At 36.2% G+C, this 26,936-nt stretch overlaps 1 protein-coding gene across 1 annotated transcript in view; it reads right to left on the bottom strand.

Moving 5' to 3' along the window:
- The window catches only part of Ifngr1 (interferon gamma receptor 1), a 34,848-nt gene that overhangs the window by 6,665 nt on the left and 1,247 nt on the right, over positions 1 to 26,936 (bottom strand). The window contains exons 2-5 of the mRNA XM_027938419.2: positions 19,716 to 19,830; positions 14,914 to 15,080; positions 13,020 to 13,189; positions 9,680 to 9,863 (exon numbers count right to left, since the gene is read on the bottom strand). Coding sequence (XP_027794220.1) covers positions 9,680 to 9,863; positions 13,020 to 13,189; positions 14,914 to 15,080; positions 19,716 to 19,830 — 636 coding nt within the window. The remainder of the gene's footprint in view (positions 1 to 9,679; positions 9,864 to 13,019; positions 13,190 to 14,913; positions 15,081 to 19,715; positions 19,831 to 26,936) is intronic.

The following is a 26,936-nucleotide window of genomic DNA, read 5'->3' as shown; positions in this document are numbered from 1 at the left end:
CTGCTAGCCATCCATAAATTACACAGAAGAGTTGTTTTTTTTTTTTTTCTGTCAACAAACATGTTGGGCAGAAGGGGAATCTCTGGCAGCAAAGTAGATATAGAAAAATAATTTGGCCTGACTTCATCTCCATCCTTCAGGGACTGGCAAATTAGCCAAGATTTGAATTCCTTCTTTGGGACCAAGTTAATAAAAGACCAAGAAACTCCTGATGAAACTGGATATGGAGAACTTTTAGGCAGGGGCTGCACATTTTGGCTTTGTTTTATTTTTGCTTTCTCGGTTAACATCTCAGAGCTGAAACATTCCACATTTCCCCAACAGTGTGGGGACCAACTTGAGTTTACAATTCTGACTAAATTCACCCTGCTTCCAGCTTATCCAACTCCCCTGCCCCTCACTCCTATTTATTAAGCATCACACTACCCAGGAGATACATTAGCAAATTGTGCAGCTGAATAAAATCCACACTCTTCTTTAGATTCTTGCGACTGTATCATATGTAATAGTATCACTTTTTCTACATTTTGGTCAAATAAATTTTTACATAAATGACAAAAAAAAAGACTATTAAAATTGATAAATGAATACGGTAAAATTGTAGGATACAAAATCGAAGTACAAAAATAAACAGCTTGTCTATTCACCAATAAATAATTTTCTGAGAAAGAAATTATGAGATTTGGCTGGAATTTAGTTTCACACTTCAGTGTCACAGATTGTTCTGTGCAGGAGCTGAGGATCCCAAGCAGGCCCGACTCCTGAGAACCTAGAAATGGAACTGTTAACATTAAGGATATAACCATTGATTTTACTGAAGAGGAGTGGGAATGCCTTCAGCCTGTTCAGAAAAACTTTAGAGATGTGATGCTAGAGAACTATAGAACCTTTGCGTTCCTGGTTATTTATGGTAGGGGCAGAGCAGAGCCGCCGCCCGTGCCTGCAAGGTAGACAGACCTGCGACCGACCGGCAGAACAGGCCCAGGGGTCCGCAGGCGTGGTAGACAGATCACCCCAATTGGAGGAGGAGCACAGCCGCCGCCCGCCCCTGTAAGGGAGACTTTTCAACTATACAAGAGCAATATAAATATATAGGGGGAAAATTTCAAAAACACAACAGATTCACCAAGCAGAAAGAAACGCGAGCAGTATGAAAAGACAAGGAAAGAAAGGACCACAAGCAATGCAGGTCAACTCAACTTTAGAAGAGGTAATAGCTGCAGCAGATGGAATGTCAGATAAAGAATTCAGGATATACATGCTTCAGATGATCTGGAGTCTCAAGGAAGACATTAGACAGCAAAATCAGACAATGAAAGATCACTTCGACAATGAATTACATAAACATATCCAAAGAGCAAAAGATCAACTATATAGGGAGATAGAGGTTATAAAAAACAAACAAACAGAAATCCTAGAAATGCAGGAAGCAATAAACCAACTTAAAAACTCAATTGAGAATACTACCAGCAGAGTAGAACACTTTGATGATAGAACATCAGACAATGAAGACAAAGTATTTCAACTTGAAAAGAACATAGACAACTCAGCAAGACTGTTAAGACACCATGAGCAGAACATCCAAGAAATATGGGATAACATAAAGAGACCAAACTTAAGAGTCATTGGGATACAGGAAGGTATAGAGGTCCAAACCAAAGGAATGAGCAATCTATTCAATGAAATTATATGAGAAAACTTCCCAGACTTGAAGAATAAGACAGAATCCCAAATCCTAGAAGCCTACAGGACGCCGAATATGCAAAATCATAAGAGATCCACACCTAGACACATAATAATGAAGATGCCCAACATACAGAATAAGGAGAGAATTTTAAGAGCTACAAGAGAAAGGAAGCAGATTACATTTAGGGGTAAGCCAATCAGGATAACAGCTGATCTTTCAACACAGACTCTGAAAGCTAGAAGATCCTGGAATAACATATTTCAAACACTGAAAGAAAATGGGTTCCAACCAAGAATTGTGTATCCAGCGAAATTAAGCTTCAGGATGGAAGATGAAATTAAAACCTTCCACGATAAACAAAAGTTAAAAGAATGTGCAGCTAGAAAACCATCTCTTCAAAACATCCTCGGCAAAACATTACAGGAAGAGGAAATGGAAAATAACAATGAAAACCAACAGTGGGAGGTAGAACAGTAAAGGGGGGGAAATAATCAAAGAGGAAAACAAACCATGTTTAGTAACAGAAATAAACAAATATGGCTGGAAGAACAACCCATATCTCAATAATAACCCTAAATGTTAATGGCTTAAACTCACCAATTAAGAGACACAGGCTGGTAGAATGGATCACAAAACAAGACCCAACAATATGCTGCCTACAGGAGACGCATTTGATAGGAAAAGACATACATAGACTGAAGGTGAAAGGTTGGGAAAAATCATATCACTCATATGGACTTCGGAAACAAGCAGGAGTGTCCATACTCATATCAAATAAAATAGATTTCAAGCTAAAGTTAATCAAAAGGGATAAAGAGGGACACTACATACTGCTAAAGGGAACCATACAACAACAAGACATAACAATCATAAATATATATGCCCCAAACAATGGTGCAGCTATGTTCATCAAACAAACTCTTCTCAAGTTCAAGAGTCTAATAGACCACCATACAATAATCATGGGAGACTTCAACACACCTCTCTCGCCACTGGACAGATCTTCCAAACAAAAGTTGAATAAGGAAACTATAGAACTCAATAACACAATTAATAACCTAGACTTAATTGACATATATAGAATATAACACCCAACATCAAGCAGTTACACTTTTTTCTCAGCAGCACATGGATCCTTCTCAAAAATAGATCATATATTATGTCACAGGGCAACTCTTAGACAATATAAAAGAGTAGAGATAATACCATGCATCTTATCTGATCCTAATGGAATGAAACTAAAAATCAATGATAAAAGAAGGAAGGAAAAATCATGCATCACTTGGAGAATGAACAATAGGTTACTAAATGATCAATGGGTTATAGAAGACATCAAGGAGGAAATTAAAAAATTCTTAGAGATAAATGAAAACACAGACACAACATATTGGAATCTATGGGACACATTGAAAGCAGTTCTAAGAGGAAAATTCATTGCTTGGAGTTCATTCCTTAAAAAAAGAAAAAACCAACAAATAAATGATCTCATACTTCATCTCAAAATCCTAGAAAAAGAAGAGCAAAACAACAGCAAAAGAAGTAGAAGGCAAGAAATAATTAAAATCAGAGCTGAAATTAATGAAATCGAAACAAAAGAAACAATTGAAAAAATTGACAAAACTAAAAGTTGGTTCTTTGAAAAAATAAATAAAATCGACAGACCCTTAGCCATGCTAATGAAGAGAAGAAGAGAGAGAACTCAAATTACTAGCATACGGGATGAAAAAGGCAATATCACAACAGACACTTCAGAAATACAGAAGATAATCAAAAATTATTTTGAATCCTTATACTCCAATAAAATAGAAGATAGTGAAGGCATCGATAAATTTCTTAAGTCATATGATCTGCCCAGATTGAGTCAGGAGGATATAGACAACCTAAACAGACCAATATCAATTGAGGAAATAGAAGAAACCATCAAAAGACTACCAACTAAGAAAAGCCCAGGACCGGATGGGTATACAGCAGAGTTTTACAAAACCTTTAAAGAAGAACTAATACCAATACTTTTCAAGCTATTTCAGGAAATCGAAAAAGAGGGAGAACTTCCAAATTCATTCTACGAGGCCAACATCACCCTGATTCCTAAACCAGACAAAGACACTTCAAAGAAAGAAAACTACAGACCAATATCTCTAATGAACCTAGATGCAAAAATTCTCAATAAAATTCTGGCGAATCGGATACAAAAACATATCAAAAAAATTGTGCACCATGATCAAGTAGGATTCATCCCTGGGATACAAGGCTGGTTCAATATACGGAAATCAATAAATGTTATTCACCACATCAATAGACTTAAAAATAAGAACCATATGATCATCTCGATAGATGCGGAAAAAGCATTCGACAAAGTACAGCATCCCTTTATGTTCAAAAGTCTAGAAAAACTAGGGATAACAGGACCATACCTCAATATTGTAAAATTAATCTTTGCTAAGCCTCAGGCTAGCATCATTCTGAATGGAGAAAAATTGAAGGCATTCCCTCTAAAATCTGGAACAAGACAGGGATGCCCTCTCTCACCACTTCTGTTCAACATAGTTCTCGAAACACTGGCCAGAGCAATTAGACAGACGAAAGAAATTAAAGGCATCAAAATAGGAAAAGAAGAACTTAAATTATCACTATTTGCAGGTGACATGATTCTATACCTAGCAGACCCAAAAGGCTCTACAAAGAAACTATTAGAGCTAATAAATGAATTCAGCAAAGTGGCAGGATATAAAATCAACACGCATAAATCAAAGGCATTCCTGTATATCAGCGACAAATCCTCTGAAATGGAAATGAGGACAACCACTCCATTCACAATATCCTCAAAAAAAATGAAATACTTGGGAATCAACCTAACAAAAGAGGTGAAAGACTTATACAATGAAAACTACAGAACCCTAAAGAGAGAAATAGAAGAAGATCTTAGAAGATGGAAAAATATACCCTGTTCATGGATAGGCAGAACTAACATCATCAAAATGGCGATATTACCAAAAGTTCTCTATAGGTTTAATGCAATGCCAATCAAAATCCCAACGGCATTTCTTGTAGAAACAGAGAAAGCAATCATGAAATTCATATGGAAAAATAAAAGACCCAGAATAGCAAAAACAATGCTAAGCAGGAAGTGTGAATCAGGCGGTATAGCGATACCAGACTACAAACTGTACTACAGAGCAATAGTAACAAAAACAGCATGGTACTGGTACCAAAACAGGCGGGTGGACCAATGGTACAGAATAGAGGACACAGAAACCAATCCACAAAACTACAACTATCTTATATTTGATAAAGGGGCTAAAAGCATGCAATGGAAGAAGGATAGCATCTTCAACAAATGGTGCTGGGAAAACTGGAAATCCATATGCAACAAAATGAAACTGAATCCCTTTCTCTCGCCATGCACAAAAGTTAACTCAAAATGTATCAAGGAGCTTGATATCAAATCAGAGACACGGCGTCTGATAGAAGAAAAAGTTGGCTATGATCTACATACTGTGGGGTTGGGCTCCAAATTCCTCAATAGGACACCCATAGCACAAGAGTTAATAACTAGAATCAACAAATGGGACTTACTTAAACTAAAAAGTTTTTTCTCAGCAAAAGAAACAATAAGAGAGGTAAATAGGGATCCTACATCCTGGGAACAAATCTTTACTCCTCACACTTCAGATAGAGCCCTAATATCCAGAGTATACAAAGAACTCAAAAAATTAGACAATAAGATAACAAATAACCCAATCAACAAATGGGCCAAGGACCTGAACAGACACTTCTCAGAGGAGGACATACAATCAATCAACAAGTACATGAAAAAATGCTCACCATCACTAGCAGTCAGAGAAATGCAAATCAAAACCACCCTAAGATACCATCTCACTCCAGTAAGATTGGCAGCCATTATGAAGTCAAACAACAAGTGCTGGCGAGGATGTGGGGAAAAGGGTACACTTGTACTTTGTTGGTGGGACTGCAAATTGGTGCAGCCAATTTGGAAAGCAGTATGGAGATTTCTTGGAAAGCTGGGAATGGAACCACCATTTGACCCAGCTATTCCCCTTCTCGGTCTATTCCCTAAAGACCTAAAAAGAGCATGCTACAGGGACACTGCTACATCGATATTCATAGCAGCACAATTCACAATAGTAAGACTGTGGAACCAACCTAGATGCCCTTCAATAGAGGAATGGATAAAAAAATGTGGCATTTATACACAATAGAGTATTACTCTGCATTAAAAAATGACAAAATCATAGAATTTGCAGGGAAATGGATGGCATTAGAGCAGATTATGCTAAGTGAAGCTAGCCAATCCCTAAAAAACAAATGCCAAATGTCTTCTTTGATATAAGGAGAGTAACTAAGAACAGAGTAGGGACGAAGAGCATGAGAAGAAGATTAACATTAAACAGGGATGAGAGGTGGGAGGGAAAGGGAGAGAGAAGGGAAATTGCATGGAAATGGAAGGAGACCCTCAGAGTTATACAAAATTACATACAAGAGGAAGTGAGGGGAAAGGGAAAAATAATACAAGGGGGAGAAATGAATTACAGTAGAGGGGGTAGAGAGAGAAGAGGGGAGGGGAGGGCAGGGGAGGGGAGGTGGGATAGTAGAGGATAGGAAAGGCAGCAGAATACAACAGACATTAGTATGGCAATATGTAAATCAATGGAAGTGTAACTGGTGTGATTCTGCAATCTGTATACGGGGTAAAAATGGGCGTTTATAACCCACTTGAATCAAAGTGTGAAATATGATATATAAAGAACTATGTAATGTTTTGAACAACCAACAATAAAAATAAAAAAAAAAAAAAAAGAAATTATGAAAGCAATCCTATCTGCATCAAGTATGTACAAAAATACCTGGTAATAATTAACCAAGAAAATGCAAGACCTCTACATTGAAAAAGAAATACTATTGAAAGAAATTAAAGACACACAGAAAAACAGAAAGACCTGGATCACAGGTTGGGAGAATATTGTTAGGCCACATTACCCAAAACAGTTTGCAGAATCAATGCAATTTCCATCAAAATACCAATTCCATCTTCACAGAAGAAACAATCTTAAAATTCATATGGAAGCATAAAAGATGAAATAGTGAAAGCAATCTTCAGCAAAAAAGAACAAAGCTTGAGGCATCAAAATACCTGATTTTATGAGATACCATGGAATCAGAGAAACCCAAACAGCATGGTATTGACATAAAAACAGAAACACAGACCAAAGGAACATAATAAAGATCCCAGAAATAAGCCCATACATCTGCAGCCAACTGATTCTTGACAAAGGTGCCCAAACCATACATTGTAGGAAGGACCGTCTCTTCAATAAATGGTGCTAGAAAAATTAGATATCCATAGGCAGAAGATTAAAACTTGACCTCTATCTCTATATAAAAATCAACTCAAAATGGATCAAAGACCTAATGTAAGACCTGGAACTTAAACTACTAAAATAGAACATAACAGAAATACTTTAATACATTAGTACCGGGACTTATTTTCTGAATAGAACCCTCAAAGCACAGAAAACAAAAACAAACATAAACAAATGGGATTACGTCAAAGTAAAAAACTTCTGCATGGCAAGAGACAATGTACAGAGTGGGAGAAAATAATGTCTAACTATTCACCTGGTAAAGGGTTAATATCTAGAATAGACAAGGAACTCGAAAAACATAACAAAAATATATAATCTAATGTAAAAATGGGCAAATAATCTGAATGACATTTTTTAAAAAGAAATACAAATGGCCTACAAATAATATGAAAAAAATTCTAAACATCATTAGTTATCATGAAAATGCAAATTAAAGCTACAATGAGATACCGTCTCACCCCAGTAAGAATGGCGATGATCAAAACAACAACAACAAAAACAAATGCTAGCAAGTATGTGGGAAAAAAAGAACTTTTATATACACTATTGGTAGGAATGTAAATTAGCATAATCCTTACAGAGAACAGTATGGTGGTTCCTGAAAAAACTAAAAATAAATATGCCATATGACCCAGCTATCCTATTTCTAGGTATACATCCAGAGGAAATGAAATCAATATACCAAAGAGATACCTGCACTATTGTTTTTGTTCATTACAGAACTATTCACAATAATTAAGATAGGGAATTAGTCTAGGTGCTAATGAAATATTATTCACACAATGAAATATTATTTAGCCATGAAGAAGAATAAAATAATGTCTTGGAAGCAAAATAGATGGAATTGGAGGACATCATGTTAAATGGAGCAAGCTAGACACAGAATGACAAGTGTAGCACAATCGCTCTCATATTTGGAAGCTTAAAAACAACTTAAACTGAATTTAAAATAGTGATTAATAGAGGTTGGGGGTGTGTGGGTGGATGGGGAAGGTGGATAAAGGAAAGATGGATTTGATTAGTGCAAGTGTATGTATGTGTGAGAATTACATGATGAACTACATTAACATGAACAATTAATACATATTAATAAAAAACCAAAACTTATTCCTTGATTTTTCTGTACACGATGATAAAGTCAGTTTATGATACCTATTAATCAATAGGCTATATTTTTAAGATTATATTATTGTTAAAATTAATTTAAAAAAACTCACAAGATAAGTCAAGCTTAAGGAAGGTGTTTTTAGGGCATAATGGAACATAGGGATTTATTTATCATGAGCAAAATATCTATTTTTTCCTGATTAACAAGTAAAAGTGGAATACATACTGATTATATTCTACTTCATGGAATCACTGATATAGCCATAGGTAGAAGAATTAATCTCATCATTTAAAAACATTTAGGCCAGCGCAGTGGCAATGTGTCTGTCATCCTAGCTACTTGGGAGGATTTCTGAGCCCACGGTTGGAGACCTGTCTAGGCAATACAATGAGATCTCATTTCAAATGCATAAATGAGTAAGTATAAACATGTAAAAAGTTAGTGTAAAGGTAGGTATGGTTTTATAGAGTCATGAAAATAAAATTTTCAGGTTTTAGATAGTATTAGTTTGCATTTATCATTGGCTTCTTAGTGAAAACATTACAGAGACAGTTTTGTTTGGGTTTCAATTTGACATTTTTTTTTCCTTTTAAAATATTACTCTGGAAAACTGGATATGTACCCCTTTTTAAAATTTCTGTTGATGTCATTTTATTTGTGTTGATTTGATGTTAAAATGTGTTGGTTTTAGTATTGAGAGTATTATTAAAACTTTGCTAAACGGAAACATTTTCTTCCTTCTCAACTGCTTTTCATTTTCCCCATGAAAAATTATATTGAGTTTTTGTTAAAAAAGAAAAAGACATTTGTATTATAAAATTTAAGTACACTGTTAAGCCTATAAAATACATTCTAAAAAATACCTTAACAACAGGAAAATATATACACATACACATAAAGACATTCATCAAAGTATGATTTATCATAATAAAAACCTGAAAATAATCTTAAAGGACCCACAATTAGGCAACAGTAAATAAAAATAATATACTATAAAATGAAATACTCTACAGAGATTATAAAATGTTAAGAAAATATGTGAAGTGATATAAAAAATAGTTAAAATATATGTATAAGGCAGTACAAAAAATTATATATACTATGCAATATAATCATGGCTACAGAGAAAGATAGGATGTGAACAACGGGGTATCTTTTTGGACAACAGAGCTATAGATAATTGTGTTTTCTTCTAGCTCTTTATAAGTTATCCATATGAACATTTGAAATGTAGATATTTATGTATATAATTTTACACATATTTTATATTTTTTCTTTCTTGAGTCAAAAGGCTCTCACATGGCTTTCCTAATTAGTTACTTTGCATATTTTAATGCCTGAGAAACTGTCTTATTTTTAATTTTGGGTTTCTCTGAGAAATTATTAAATATTTTTAAAAGAAAAGAGATTTGTTGAAGTTACAAATAAATTTATCTCTTTTCACATTACTGTATTTTAGTCCTCACCCTCTCTATTTAGAAAATAATGGCAAGAACTTACCCTTTATGTTGTCATTGGAAATAGTTATACAAACTTCTTTGGACGCTTCCATTGTAAATCCCCACGTGTTTGAGTTTCCTGCTGAAAAGCAGTACTCAGAATTCAGTGAAGACACAGGAATTCTCAACTGGCACAGCGACTCATTACAATCATCTTCCTTTGGTTCAAATTTTATATCTGCCATCTATATGGGAAAAAAATACAATGAAGATGTCTGACTTCTTTATCTATACAAAAATCCCCATAGTTATCTTGGTCAAACACCTAAAGAAAACACATATATGACAAACACTAAATATGTCTGAAAATAGTATTCATATCAAATAATAAGTCAATTTGTCACTTCAAATACAGCATGATAATGTGCATTTGTTAAAATGTTCTTTATGGGAATAGTAAGTTTAAAAACTTGAGCAGGGATGTTCATTATTAGTTGTTAAACCAACAGATAGATGTTCATTTGTCCCATTGCTTAGAGTGTTAGAAATTTAGCTTGTTGAGGGAGAACAGCATTTATAGGAAGCATAATAAAGGCACTGCATGAAGGCTGCAGGGTCTCTGGGCAGTGATACACAGAAATGACTGAAGCAACCCCTCCTAGTTCCTCTTTCATTCCCCAGTGTGTGGACCACCTGTGCATGGGCCTGAAGACGCAAAGGTAGTGCTGTGGTTTGGCTAAGTGTTCCCCATAGGGTAAGGATTGGTTCCCAGGTGGTGGTATTGGGAAGTGCTGTGGACCTTTAAGATATGGGGTCTTATGGGAGGTCATTAGGTCATTGGGGCATATCCTTGAAAGGGACTGAGAGACCCCAGTCCCTCCTCTCTCTGCATGGTGTGAGATATAATCACTTGAGCTGTGGGTGTAGCTAAGTCATATAGTACTTGCCTAAGAGGTAGGAGGCCCTGTGTTCAATCTCCAGCACTACCAAAAAAAAAAAAGGAGGGGAAAAGAAGAGATGCAATCATGTAATCATTTGTTTAATCACTTGTTTGCTCCTACACGTGTGCTCCCACTGCGATGTGCTGCCATCTACTGCCTTCATTAGAACTAAGCTGATGCATACCTTTGAACTTCTAAAACTGGGAACTAAATAAAACTTTCTCTTTACAAGTTAGCTGTCTCTGGCATTTTGCTGTACTAACAGGAAGCTGACTAAGGTAAGTAGGACAGCGGTGACTATTACAGTTTGGGTCTAGAATGTCCCCCAAAAGCTCATGTGTTGAAGGCTTGGTCCCCAGGGAGCAATGCTCAGAGGTGGGGCTCTTGAGAAGGGGTGACTGGATCATGAGGATCCTGACTTCATCAGTGGATTAATCCATTTGATGTATTAATAATTTCATGCTATTTCTGAGAGGTGGTAGAAACTTTAGGAGTGGGGCCTAGTTGGAGGAAAGAAGTCACTGGGGGCATGACCAGGAAGGGCATTTCTTATCTCTGGCCCCTTTCTCCCTCTTTCCACTTCCTGGCTGCCATAAGTGAACAGCTTTTCTCCACCCTTACACCATGATGTTTCTGCCTCGCTATAGGTATAAAAAAGCAACCCAGCCAGCTAACCATGAACCGAAATCTTTCAAACCATAAGCCATAATAAATCTTTCCTCCATTAAGTTGTTTTTCTCAGGTATTTGTCAAGGTGGTGCAAAGCTGACTACCACAGAAAATTGGTACCAAGAGTAGTGATGTTGCTATAAACTCCCATTTTTACCCCGTATACAGATTGGTTCAATACCCTAATTTGAGAAAGTCTGAAGATGCAGGATAGAGAAGTCTTAGAATGTTGTAAGAAGAGCTTAATGGACAATTCTGGAATGAGCTCAGAAGACCAGATTGCTGACAGAATGCTGGGAGAAACTGCTTGTGAGGTTTCAAACCAAAATGAAGGCTCCACTGGGAAATGGATTAGAGGCCATTCATGTCACATTCTGTCTACAATCTTGTCCATGTCCTGAGACTGGGTAAGGCTGAATTTAAAGGTGATGGACTAATTAATATGGTGGAGAAATTTCAAGAAGCAAAGCATTCAGGCAGTGGCCTGGGTTTTGCTGGTTCCTTTTAGGTAGGTTTACAATGAAAATTGGGAGCAAAAAAACAGCAGAAAGATTGGAAAAATTTGCAGTTTAGTCAAAAAAAGCACATTTGTTGGGAACCAGGAAGATGCGGTTGTTCAAGAAATTAGCATCACTGAAGAGAAGCCAATTACTTTGCACCGAGATAATATAAAACAAGCCTTGAAGGTATCTCAGGCTCAAGGGTATAAAAGTGAAAACTCTTTGAAAGTCTTTACTTTGAGAAAGGAGTTCTGGGATGTCTTGATCATATCCTGCAGGGCCCCAGGAAGTTGTAGCCCTAGAATTTTTTTCAGAATGCTCAGATACCCAGGGACTCATAGACCACAGTAGCCATGGTCCAGGGGTGCCTGGTTACTGCCCCTATTGGTGGCAGACCTTAGCTTTGTCCACATAGTGCTGGTTTTAGGAATGTGAAATGCAAGAGTTACAGAGTCATGTAGGCTTTCACTGAGATTTCAAAGACAGGCCTGCGAAGCCAGGCAATGTGCTGCAGGTTTGGAATTCCTGTAGGAAGCTCCTGAAAGTGTGATTCTTAAAGCGCTGAAAGTAAAGTCAAAGCAGCAATGGAGACCCCAGGAAGTTACTGATGCCAGGAATGTGGCAGATCTGCTGAGGAAAGCTGTAGGCAGAAGGAAAAACCAAACCTAAGGGAGGTATGGGGACTACAACCAACAAGGCCATAGGGATGGGCTGTGAAAATAATGTAATTATATTCTCACAGTTGTACTGTTAACTTCTCTTTCAAAAAAATTTAAATGATCCTGCCAGGCTCAGCGGCACAAATCTATAATTCCAGCAACTCAGAAGGCTGAGGCAGGAGGATTCAAGTTCTGAACTGGCCTCAGTGACTTAGTAAGTCCCTGTCTCAAAATAAAAAGAACCAGATCTGGAGATTAGATCAGTGATAAAGCCCCCTTGGGTTCAATCTCCAGTACAAAAAAAAAAAAAAAAAAAAAATCCTTATGTTTCCAATAGAGAAATTAAGGTTAAGAGTAAAATTTTAGATTAGGGTCATGTGGCTAAATGGGACAGAGAAAACTTTAATGTACACATCTGGTCAATGTTAGCGATTAAGTCCATACTACTTCCTTTCAATAGTGTGTGTGTGTGTGTGTGTGTATATATATATATAAAATTCACCCCCCCTTACCCAAATCTATGGTTCATGAGCCTTGGCTGAAATTCCATTCTCATTATATTGTACAAAAGAATGACTTGTGCTAGCTACAGAATAATTTTCATTTTGAAAAGATTAAATAGAAACACATACCTCACTTCTGTTAATTTTCATATGTACAATGTACTTAAATGGGTAACAAGGATTTTCATCATCATATAAAGTCACCTCCTCTTTTCCCATAATAATTAAAGGGTGAAATATGTCAATAATGATTTGGTCTTCCTTCCTTCTGACATCTAGTGTAGGTGGTCCAATCTTTCCTGGAGGAGAGAGGGAAAGTGTAATTACTACTAGCCTAGGAACTTCATGGTGCATTTCAAAATTATCAAAATCACTCAACCAACCTACTCTTCTTTTTTTATTTTTCTAAAGTAGGGTCCCATTCACACTACTCCACAAAGATCTAGAAGATATTCCAAATATCATTCATAAAGAAATATTTAATAAATCTCAGGCAAACTTCTCTTTATCAGTTTAATTTCACTTCTAGCTCTAGAGAAATACAACTGGTTATAAAAGTTGGTTTAAAACAAAACAAATAAAACAAAACCTTGCAGTAACAGAAGCTCTATTAAGTACAAAAAATTTTCCTTTATTTCTGTAAATTAAGAAATCTGGTTTCTAAAAAGGAATTTGAGATATCTTTCCCCACAAAACTCTCTTTAACATCCACAAGTGTTTTTAATGCCTATGGGAATTTAAATCCTAACTTAATACATTACAATTTCACAACTTAATCTTTCCAACCCCCCATGATTTTCACTCTTCCCACATTCTTTACTGGATCTTTACTGGCATATCTGCTGAGGAAAGCTGTAGGCAGAAGGAAAAACCAAACCTAAGGGAGGTATGGGGACTACAACCAGGAAGGCTCTAGGAAGGTTCTATAAAAGTTTGCTAATAATGATTCCTTGTGAAAATCAGAACTAGACATTTAACTACTCAGCAAATATTCCCTGTGTCTTTGATGTGTGGAACTTGGTTGGTGAATACACTTCACATACTAACTGTGCACCTACTATGTGCCAGGCAAGTCTGGTTTTATACCAGTGTATCTCAGGGCGTGGCATACTTACTAACACATAGTAGGCCCTTGAAAAATCTGACATACTGATGGTAATGTATCAGAGGGAAAGGTATGAACTCAGGAGAACTTAATATTTAAACCTTAATATTTAAAGAACAAGCAGAGGAAGTGCCTGTGCAAGAGCCCAAGGCAGCACAATTAGAAAAACAGAAGCCGAATCAAAGCAGTGGAGAGAACTGGCAGGCAGCCATGGAGGTAACCAAGCACAGGAGCTGAACAGGAAAGAAGTGAAGGTAGAGGAAAAGGAACCAAGGTTGAGCACACTAGGGAAGAGCCAAGTGACTCAGGCTTCTTTTACCCAGGAGTGAGGATATGATTGGCAAGGTGGGATGATGTAGTCAGAAAACAGGAAATGGCACTGAAGATTCTGGAGTTTGGGTTGACAGTAAAGATCACACATCTTATGGGAGTAGAATGTGGGAAGAGTGAAAATCATGGGGGGTTGGAGAGATTAAGTCTTAAAATTTTAATGTATTAAGTTAGGATTTTTTAAATTCTCATAGGCATTAAGGACTTAAGGTGGCTAGGAACAATGAGAACCAAATGAGCACAATGAAAACAATGAGCCAAAGTCCTCAGGGAATGTAACTTTGAAATGAATCACAGAGAAGATGGGGGGAGAGGGGAGGGAACTGATACAGACTACAGCTGGACAGCACTGATCCAGAAATGTAGAGAGCAAAAACATAATGGTTTTGAAGCAGCAAAGGGATGGCTATCTCAGCCATATTTTGTGGAGCTTGGGAGAAAGGAATGTTATTGATGCTCTGAATTCCTCCAAGTGTTTCCCTGGCACTGTGATCATTTTTAGCAACTACTAATAAAGGCAAACATACACTGAAGACATGTGTGAGTATTTTCAAATTTAAAAGTTATACAAGCTTACATTCTACTCACCGTGTATGCATAAAATAATTTCTTTTGACTCTGCATAGACAGATTCTTTTTGTCCAATCCTAGCTTTAACTCTGGCCCAGAAAGATTCAGATAAATCATAAACTTGTTCAGAAAGTTCACAGTAATGATGAGAGATATTAGTGCAAGCATCAGTCCATTGTTCCTTCCTAAAATGAAAAGGAATAAAGAAACATAAAGGTAGTTTTTATTGTTGTCACATTAACTTAAACTATCTCTGTATTCTGCTTTTCATTTATAACACAGAGCTAGTAGAAAGATGCTGAGAGCCATAGCTAAGTAGGTACGACACATGGCAATTTCCTTGTCAGCGTACCCCATGTTGCTTAGAGGAAGGACTCTCCATTGTGGAAATGGGCTTGCCTTGGACCCAGGTCATTTGCAGTGACTTTGCATGAAAGGTGACCTTGCTCAAGGACCAGGGCGGATCAGGGTTTAGGGCGGATCAGGGTTTAGGGCCATCCAGGTTTAGGGCGGTTCCAGGTTTAAGGTGATTCCTGCTGGGAATAGGGCGTATCCTGCTGCCTCAGGCACCCGCCCGCTCCTTGAGTTCCTGTTGAGTTCTCGCGGGATTCAGAGAGTATTTGGGATGTAGAGTGCCAGTGGATTTTCCCCAGAACGTGGGTGTAGAGTGCTGGTGACAGTTCGAGAATAAAGAGTTGCTGTTTGAATCTACAGGCTGTGAGTGGCTCGTGATTTTATGCCCAGCCAGACTGCGGCAGAAAGAGTTTATAGAACAGGACAGGATTAGAACAGGACATAAAAACCAAAGTAGGAAGCCCTTACTCTTTGGTTAGAAATATATGTCCAGCATCCTTAATCCAAAAAATTCAAACTCCAAAAGTCTCCCAAATCCAAAACTTTTGAGTGCCAACTTGATACCCTAAGAGGAAAATTCTACACCATTAAAATGTGTTTCATGAATAATGTTATTTAAAACATTATATCAACTGATCTCAGGCAAGAAATTATCTAAATTTCTCTTGAACTTCCGGCTATGTATACAAGGTATATATGAAATACTGATAAATTTCATGTTTAGATTTGGGTCCCTTTCCCAAGATATATCATTATTATATACAAATACTCTAGAAATCTGAAAAAAATCAGAAATATGAAATACTTCTGATTCCAAGCACTTGACATAAGGGATAGTCAACATGTACCATAAATTTCTTTACAATAAAGAGGCTCCATTCAAAATATAAAACTGTACAAACAACATGACACTATAGGTTTTTAAAATCTGATTTTTACTCAACTCTAGATGCTAAAGATGTAGATGCCTAGAAGTGACTCAATTCCAAAATCTAGCACATTACAAAGCCTCTTAACAGTAATCCATTTTTTAAAAAAATTATGCCTTTCTGATGACAAATACACACACCATAGGAAGCAGGATGACATCTTAATTATTAGCTTCATTTGTTATGCCTTAAAATCTTATAAGTTATTGTCCATAGAAGAGCTCTTCATTTTCTTCACTACTACTATTATTAATAACAATATAAACATGGGGTTCTTTTCCAATTTCAATATGTTATGTTCTTATTCATACTGAAGCTCAAACAGTCCCACCTTTGGGCCATGAGAAACTATTGAAGGTGGCTCCTGGATCCTTTGGACACATTCCCCAACATTTTAAAAAGAAATCCTTTCATCAGAAGAACACTTTCTAGTTACCCTTAGATTTTCCCTGGCTTAACCCTGCAGTCAGCATTTCTCCAATGAAGAAACAGATGGGAGTTTTTTCCTGCTCACTTCCATGTATTGTTACGGTCCCCCTCCTGGTAGTCATTTCACTGACTTCAGATTTTCAGTTCGTATTTTTTTTTTAATCAAAATTAGTACCTACAAAATATTTATTCTCATTTTTTAACCAAAAAGGAGTAAACCATATATACTTTATGAAATTAATTTTTCATTTCAATGTATCCTGGAAATCACCATATGTAAGTTCATAGAAATTTTTTTCATATTTTCATTTAAAGCTACACAGCGTTCCATGTATTAATGAATGGTCAGATGTATGATAATCTCCTATATATGAGTGACATCTTTATAATCTTTTAAGTGTATTTTAAAGGTAAGGTCCTAATGTGGGATCATAAGGCCAAAAAGCAGACACATGGAGCATGGGGGTGAAGCTTGGAGGTATAGTACTTGCCTAGCATGTGTAAGGTCCCGAGTTTGATTCCTAGAGCCAGAAAAAAATAAATAAATAAAATAAAAGTTTTGTAAAATACTGCCAAATTCTTCCCAGAAAGCCAGATTGCCTTCATGCCAGTAATGTATAAGAGTAATCTCCAGTCTTCAAAGTGCTAAACTTTTGAATTTTTATCAATCTAGTGTACATGGAATCAGCAAATCTTGAAAAAATTATGAACTTTGAATCTATCACAGAAATAACAGATACAATCAACTGGTGTTAAAATATTTGTGGATTTATTGATTCTTGGTTTTAATTCTTGCACTATAGAAGTCTTATTAAGGAAGTTGGGGCCTAATCCCGCATGATGAAAATTAGGGCCTACTTTTTCTTCTATTAGACACAGTCTCTGGTTTAATTCCTAGGTCCTTGATCCACTTTGAGTTGAGTTTTGTACCTGGTGAGAGATAGGGGTTTAATTTCATTTTGTTACATATGGATTTCCAGTTTTATTGGCACCATTTGTTGAAGAGGCTACCTTTTCTCCAGTGCATGTTTTTGGCACCTTTGCCTAATATAAGATAATTATAATTTTATGGGTTAGTCTCTGTGTCCTCTATTCTGTACCATTGGTCTACTAGTCTGTTTTGGTGCTAATACCATGCTGTTTTTGTTACTATTGCTCTGTAGTATAGTTTAAGGTCTGATATAGTGATGCCATCTGCTTCACTCTTCCTGCTAAGGATTGCTTTAGCTATTCTGGGTCTCTTATTTTTCCAGATGAATTTCATGATTGCCTTTTCTGTTTCTATGAGGAATGCCATTGGGATTTTGATCGGAATTGCATTAAATCTGTATAGTGATTTTGGTAGTATGGTCATTTTGATAATATTAATTCTGCCTATTCAAGAGCAAGATAGATCTTTCCATTTTGGAATCAAACTAAAAAATTTCTTCTCAGCAAAAGAAACAATCTTTGAGGTGAAAAGAGAGCCTACATCTTGGGAGCAAATTTTTTACCCCTCACACATCAGATAGAGCTCTGATCTCTAGGGTATATAAAGAACTCAAAAAGCTAAGCACCAAAAAAACAAAAAACCCAATCAACAAACGGGCCAAGGACCTGAACAGACAAGTCTCAGATGAGGATATACAATCAATCAACAAATATATGAAAAAAATGTTCATCATCTCTAGCAATTAAAGAATTCAAATCAAAACTACTCTAAGATATCATCTCACTCCAGTCAGAATGACAGCTATTATGAAGACAAACAACAATAAGTATTGGCGAGGATGTGGGGAAAAAGGTACACTTACACATTGCTGGTGGGACTGCAAATTGGTGCAGCCAATTTGGAAAGCAGTATGGAGATTCCTTGGAAATCTGGGAATGGAACCACCATTTAACCCAGCTATTCCACTCCTCGGTCTATACCTAAAGTACTTAAAAACAGCATACTACAGGGACACATCCACATCAATGTTTATAGGAGCACAATTCACAATAGTTAAACTGTGGAGCCAACCTAGATGCCCTTCAATGGATGAATGGATAAAAACAATGTGGCATATATACACAATGGAATTTTACTCAACAATAAAAGAGAATAAAATTATGGCATTTGCAGGTAAATGGATGGTGTTGGAGAAGATAATGCTAAGTGAAGTTAGCCAATCCCCAAAAAACAAATGTTGAATGTTTCCTCTGATATAAAGAAGCTGACTCATAGTGGGGTAGGGAGGGGAAGCATGGGAGGAATAGATGAATTCTAGATAGGGCAGAGGGGTGGGAGGGAAAGGGAGGGGGCAGGGGATTAGCAAGGATGGTAGAATGTGATAGACATCATTATCCAAAGTACACGTATGAAGACGAGAATTGGTGTCAATATACTTTATATACAACCAGAAATATAAAAAATTGTGCTGTGTAAGTGTAATAAGAATTGTAATGTGTTCCGCTGTCATTTATTTTTTAAAAAAAAAATCAATAAAAAAATTTGTGGATTCATGTGGAATAGGATATTTATGTCCTCAAAAAGTTTCTCCCCACAGACACTTACTTAAAAGAACTTATGCAATGGATAAATCTGAGGGCTAACTTCTAAGTCAAATGATGAAGCCACACATCACCATTAAAGAGTGTCCTGTATAATGGATACAAATTAGCTTTTGACAGGCCTCAGATGTTTAACCTCAGATCATGAGGGAAAAAAATAAGACTAATCCACACTTAATTGGTTCTTCCAATTTGGGACCATGTGAACAGTAACTATTTGTTCTGAGACAATACTGCTAAAATACTGTCAAGGTGGTATTCTCCCTTGCTTCCAATAATCACAATAAATTTAGCTGTGCTTTATTAACAGTACTCTTTGCTTTATTAAGATATCAGAGAGAGAAAAAAATCTCAGAAGGTAGTTAGCTTTATTTCTACACTTCAATATTGACAGGAAGGAAAAGCAAGAGACAGAATGTATTCAACAAAGGAATAATTTGCATCCTTAGCACCTCCAGACACCTACAAGCAGTTCAAGAAGTTTCCCCAGACAGGAAGGAAGGATGATATTAGGAGAATACAGAAAGTGACAGAATGTGTAATGACTTGAATAAAAAGGATAAGAGCAACACTCACCTGTAGTTTTTCACCTGTACTGTGAAAACAGGGGTCTGTGGTATGATCTGGTACTCCCAATGCAGAATAGGGTTCATATTATAGGTTGTAATTGTAATATTAGTTGGTGTAGGCACTGTAAGAGATTCAAAAAGTTAAATGAACAACAGTAAGAAACTAATATTATCATTAGAAATCCTTGCTGTAAGATGTCATGTTTGTCAAATATTGTCAAATTTGATGAAAAATTGAAATAACTAGGATATATATATCTCACTTGAGTAAATTTCTGGAAATTATTTTTATTGAAAAATGTACAGAAGAGTTCTACTTCATTTTAAATTCTGGAAACACCATTATGATATAAGGGAAACACATACATGGTATAAGGAAATACATTTCCATAACCTTTTAGGACACTTTATAAATAAATTCACTGATTATTGTAATGATAATCATTGCATTAAATCATTAGAATTTTTGTCATTTGATATCATGGACTATAACCAATGTCTAGAGAAGAACTACCTACATGAGGGATGGGCAATTTTATCCTAAAATCCCACCAGGTTCTCAACCCTACATCCAGTACTCTTATGCTTTTTAATACCTTTTCTGTAGCACAAGAGCATATGCCAAAAGATTGAAAGAACCACTGACCATCATACCAGTTCCATCAACATTTGCTTTCTGGGCGTGAAGGGCTTTTAACAAAACACAACCAACATTTCTTTTTGCCTTCATTCTTTTAAGCCATTTTAGAAAAAAAAATTATATATATGTATGTATGTATATATATATATATATATGTATGTATATATATATATATATATACATATATATATATACATATATACATACATATATATATATATACATATATATATATACATATATACATATATATATATATATATATATATATATATATATATATATATATAGGCAAGATTTGAAGATTTGAATCACATGGGATAAAAGGTGGATGCACATAAAGGTTTAGATATTAGGTGTCTCCCTAATATCTAAAAGCTCATGTGTGAAACAATGCAAGAAAGTTTAGAAGTGAAATGTTTGGGCGATGAGAACCTTAACCCAATCAGTGAATTAATCCCCTGATAAGGGTTAACTGGATGGTAACTGTAGCTAAGTAAAGTGTGGCTAGAGAAGGTGGGTCATTGTGGATATGCCTTTAGGGTATATATTTTGTATCTGGTGAGTGGAGCTCTCTCTTTCTACTTCCTGATAGTGATGTCTTGAGCCACTTCCCTCCACCAACTCTTTGGCCATGATGTTCTGCCTCACCTCAAGCCTGGAGGAATGGAGCCGCTGTCTATGGACTGAGGCCTCTGAAACCATGAGCCCCCAAATAAACTTTTCCTCCTCTAAATTTGTTCTTGTCAGATCTTTTAGTCATAGCAGTGAAAGAGTTGACTGAAACACACATTTAGTGATGTGACCCAAAGTGAAGATAATTCCATCCTATCTAGCTGGGAAACACTATTAAACATGATCACTTATAAAATCAAATAAATGAATGGCAATAAAGCCATGTGCAGCATTTTTTGAACATAACTTATCACCCTCAAAAATTTTGAGAGTATGAGTTTGTATTTTTTCAAGGGACCCTGGATGGTAATGATGTTTACCTGGACTACTCTAATTAAACAAAAAAGTACTCACTGGGTCAGATATTAAAAAACCCAGATTGTTTTCTGGTTATAGTGCTAAATAGTTTTTTCAGATTTCCTCATATATCAAAATAATTATTAGTTTTATGTTCATAAGGTATTTGCTTACTGTTTAAGAAAATACTATATTTTTAGTAAAATAAAAATTCTAATACTGAAGCTGAAATTGTTTAGTTTATAATTAGTTAACACATGTATTATTTCTTCAAAGCACAATTAATCAACAGTCATTTAAACAACAATCCATACCTATTGCCAATTATATTCTAATGCCCCCCCCTTTTTTTTCTTTTTTTCTGATAATTTTTCCCTTAACATTAGTGATTCTCAGCAGGAGGTGATTTTGTCCATTAGGGAGCCCCAGGCAATGACTGCAGACATTTTTGGTTCTCAGAACCTGAAGGAACAGGGCAGCGGGGGATACCCCTGGATGTAGAGGAGAGAAGCCAAGGATGCTGCTAAATACCCTACAATGCACATGGCAGTTCACTATAGCAACACATAATCCAGCTCAAAAGGCCAACAGTGCAAAAGCTGAGAAACCCTGCTTTATGTTTATAATTTAAGTGTTTATTTCTAATTTAGGAGGAAAAACTAATTTTAAAACAGAATGCTTTATAGTATTACACCAATATTGTATATATCTTGCCCCCCAATAATAGATTTGGCTACTATCAAAATATCTTTCTTTTTTTTTGTTTTTTAAGATATGCTTTTTTTTTTTTTTTTTTTTTTTAAACAATGCCTTTATTTCTTTGTGGTGCTGAGGATCGAACCTGGGTCTTGACCATGCTAGGTGAGCACTCGACCGCTGAGCCACAATCCCAGTCCCATCAAATCATCTTTCAAATTATTTACCAATGTAGTTTAATAATTTGTGCCAAAAGGTTGAGATTGTAAAGCCATAATTGAGGTGGGGAGTTATCTCACAGATTTAAATGCACTGAACGCCTAACTGACCTTTCTGTGGTCAGTAACCAGACACCTATAAACTTTCTACTTATGCTTCCTGAAGCCCTACTGAAGGCTGTTGGTACCTATCAACTTTGGTCTATAAGCAACTTCCTTGTAGGCAAGCCCAAAAGCACGTTCTATCCGCGGCTCTTCTCTTTTGGTTTTGTTAGAGTGCTCATGGCTGTACATAGCAGGTAATTCCCAGGCTTCTTTAAGAGGATTTTTTTTTTCCTTCTTATATTTGCACCTCAATTTCCTAGTCTGTTTACAATCCATGGTTTTGGTAGAAATAAAAGTCAATCTCCCTTCCTCTGATCAAGTCAACATTAACATCAAATATCATACAAAAAATATGTTTGTAACTAGATAAGAAAGATGTTAAGAAAATACATAATGAATCTGAACTTCTTTCAGAAGCCATTAAGAAATTTCAGCATCTTTTGCCTCTTGAGCCGCTGACAATTTTCAAACCACTGGATCCGGGTTTCTTTTTACTAGTCCTTTCAACAATTAATCTGTCCAGGATCCCACCTTAAGGACGAAGCAAGAACAATCTAGATAACACTGTCAATACTCTGCCTGGAATCCTCCTGAGCTGGATCACACAGCCCATCAGGCACATTTTCTACTTTTCATGTTATTGAAGGTAAGAGTAGCTGAGCTTTCTGTCACTACATAGCAAAGATCTCCTACCTCCAGTTTCCAACAAGTCTTTTGCTTCCTTTTAAATCCCTCTTTTTAATTATTCCCAATAGAAATGACTTTAAAACTGTATATATTCAATCTGAAATTCCTGTTTTGAGGAAAAGGCACATAGAAGTCAATCATAATACTTTAAATATCAAAGTACATTTGTATTTAGGAGGGGTTGACTGAATAATACATTATAAAAATACAAACAACAATAGACTTGTGCAGCATTAGATTAGTTTTTAATGTGAATCAAACTGTTTCCCATAATTTAAGTAAAATCCGAACATGATTACACTAGGACTTCACATAGATTTCAAAGCAATCAAGATGAACATGTGGTAGGAGGAAGAAGTTTCAGTGGATTAAGACAGACAGAAATTACTATTAAAGGAGAAGCTTCTGAATATTTAGGTCAAAAGATGTAACCTGTGGTTTTAATGTTACCAGAAAGAGAAATCATGGTTATTAGACATCGCCTTTGTTGTCTTTGCCAAGATCACATGACCAGAGACATGAGTAGTTTTCTTCTCAAGTTTCATAATTTTGTAGTGTTTAAAGTTGCCAAATGTTCAGATTAAAATAATTAACTTTTATTCATAATATGCTTACATTGATTAAATAAAAATAGAGAGAAAGGAAAAGAGTATTATTATCTATGGAGTTTTAGGAAAGATTCTGCTAGAATGATTTAATGAAATAAAAAAAATAATCTTATAGATTTTGCATTTCTTAAAAATGCTCAAATAGATAATTGTGATAATTTTGTGTAACTCATTGCTTTCGGAAATGGGCTCAGAATTATTTGGCATGCTGTCTACAATTATTCAGGATAAACTTTAGCCATTTTAAGATCTAATTCCACAAACTCCTCCAGAACTCCAAAACCAATCACAGTAGAGAAGCATCAGGTTTTCAATACACTTTAATTACAGTGTAGGTCAAACAAAGAGCTCTGGTTAGAGCCAACTGTTTGCTGGGAAGTTGATAAGCCAGAAGAGACAGGATATGAAAGGCTAGCAAGTGAGAGGACAGATAAGGCTGGTGAAGATCAGGAGTGATGGAGCAGTGTCACTGATGGGGCAATAAGAATGTCACAAAAGACCAAAAACTAGCAGCTAGAACAGCCCTGCAATAATTGCTGGTCAATGTAGGGTGGTGAGGGTGGCAGAGTACATATACCTACAGATTAGTTTGAGGACAAGAGCAATTTCCTTTGTGTTGACAGGTGATAGGAGTAAAGACTGCTGCTATCTGTGCTTCACCCTATAACTGCCAAAAGCAGTCCTGTTTTTTAAAGAGGGACCACCTGTGGAGTCCATTACCCACTCTGACACACTAATGTATAATGTCTGTATAAAGGAGTATATATCCACCTGAAATGGAGTCACAGACACTGCAGACATCTGCTGACTAATCTCTCTATATAGGAAGAACAAATTGAGAAGCAGACAGAAGGATAAAGGGGCCAGTCATTCAATGAATTTTTTTGGATTCTAAGTCATCTGATACTATACTTTAAAAACAAATCCTCCATATAACATCTGGCCCTTTATCTGAATGAACATCTCTTAGAACAAAATCTCAACTTCCTAAAGACAAAAAGTTTTATACTACTATCACAATTAAATCATGGCCACTCCAACACTTGAACAATGTATTATCATAAATCATTTCTATAGAATGAACAAGACTGAAAAGGATAGGTAGGATTCTGATTTCTAAATATTGAGATATCTAAAAGATATCTCTTTAACAAGACCATTACAAGTAAACCAACTCCTTTCTGTCAGGAATACACTTCATTCTGGTTCAAATTTCATTCTGATTCTTTGTCCATTTTAAATGAAACCATTAATTATTCAACTTACTTGTAAAATAACTGCACTATTGCCATGTGCTGCCAAATTCTGTAAGACAGCTCTTTAAAATTATTTTTCTCTTTTATTCTTTGGGTTTTCCTTTATGGAGGACCAAAGTGTGTTTATCCTTCAAAGTCTATGAATCATGAATAAATTAAAAAGAAAATGTAATACTTACTTAATAAATAACTAAAATGTATTATGTTAGTACTTTGAATCTCTAAAATAGGAAAAATTGATTCTAAAGAAAATAATAAGAAATTGGAACACTACCCAGAATATTACCCTAAAGTCAGACAAGAGTAGAAACATAACTGATAAAATAGAGAGGGTGGCTCTTTAAGCAGTACCCAGAGTGCAACAGCAGAGAAGGTAGCCACCAGCAGACTCTGATTCACTTAAAATCTATTAATTTTATATGTAAAAGTGCATGAAGAAACACTATTAATTAATGCCTATGACTGTAACAAAATACATTCCCAAACACTTGGATTTCTCAAAGACTATTTCACTATAATCTCTTACCTCCTTCCTTGTTCACATCAGGTTCCCTCATCTAAGATGAACTTTCAACTTTGTACAGATAAGTCCAGCAACAGTAAGAGTTACATGTAGACTGCAGACCAAAAATGGGTACTGGCAAGCCAAGAAACTAATCAAGAGTCAGAAGCAGAGGTCACTATGGGTTTTCTTCCTATGCTCTGGAGATTTTGCATTTTAAAATAACTTTAAAAACAATAAAATTTAGAAAAATGCACTGAAAATCCAAAGACATGTATGGAAAATGCACTACAAAACAGCAAGGGTTGTCTAGGGGCACTCACCAACCCTTGTGTTTCTAAAATTCTAGAGTACAGAAGGCTTCAGATCTTCCTATGGGAGGCAGGAAGGCATTGCACTACAAGAGCAGACTCTGAATAAAGACGTGCAAATTTTGCAGTCATGAGGGGCTCAATGCTCAGGAGGAACCTATATTCAGAAGGATTTGGCACTTGGTTTAATGCTCAGTCCCATTCAGGAATCTGAGTCATCTACCTCTCTGCCCAGTCAGTCAAGAGTTCTACTGACTCTGCCTTAATGCTTCCTCAGACTGTCCTCTCTTCTCCATTTACATCATTATTTCTCATTGACTCTTCCCCAGACTTAAGCAGCAGCCTCCTAATGCACCTCCTTTATTTGTATCTACCCTCAAACTATTTTGTAAGATGACTGGCTTGTCTAACTGGCAGATCTAATCCTGCATAAAATGATTCCCTTTTGTAAAATAATCAGTGGCTTCCCACTGACTTTAGCCAGGAATAATGGGCATATTATTTTTTTGGCTCAGCACCTGTACTTCTTTCAAGAACACCAAGTCTCTTATTCTGAGAACCCTCCAGCACTACCCACTTTTATAATGTCTTTCCCATATGAGCTGGCATGTCACCAAGCTGGGCAAATCAGAGCCTTCCCCTTGGATTTTCTTAGGATGGAAGAGGCTGCCAGATTTTAAAACCCTAAAGCCATCAGTATCAGCATCCATGATTCCTGCCAAGAAATAAGAAATTGCAAGTTCAAGCAGTTTGAGTTTCTATTTTCCTAAGGCCCAGTTAGCATCTCTAATTTTCTGTTCAATTCTTGCTTGGATTCTCTGAGCTAATAAATTTCTCTTTTTGCTAGTTAGCCAAAGCTACATTTCTATCTCTTGTTGTTATACATGACAAGGTATTTCACTAACTGGTTCTCACCTCCCCACCTATCCTATCTCTCTCCCCTTGGATCTTCAAACATTCAAGTCTATGAATGTATATTGTTCCACTAATTCAACATGCTGTTTTACACCTCTGCCTATGCACACACAGATCTCTCTGCACTTCCAATTCTAAGGCTGGGCTCACCTTCTCTGTAGAAGTCACTGACTCCTCTGGACAGAGCCTGGTAAACTTATCTTACTTTCCCATAACCAATACATAAGTTCAAGATCTTGTCACAAGGTACTGTAATCACCCACGTAGACACCTAACTTGCCCTAGTAATAAAAGTTGGCAGAGTGGTTAAGAACTTGG

Source organism: Marmota flaviventris, chromosome 6 (assembly GCF_047511675.1).
Source record: "Marmota flaviventris isolate mMarFla1 chromosome 6, mMarFla1.hap1, whole genome shotgun sequence".
Lineage (NCBI taxonomy): Eukaryota > Metazoa > Chordata > Mammalia > Rodentia > Sciuridae > Marmota > Marmota flaviventris.
The sequence above is the reverse complement of the archived record's forward strand: the minus strand, read 5'-3'. Positions and strand labels throughout refer to the sequence as shown.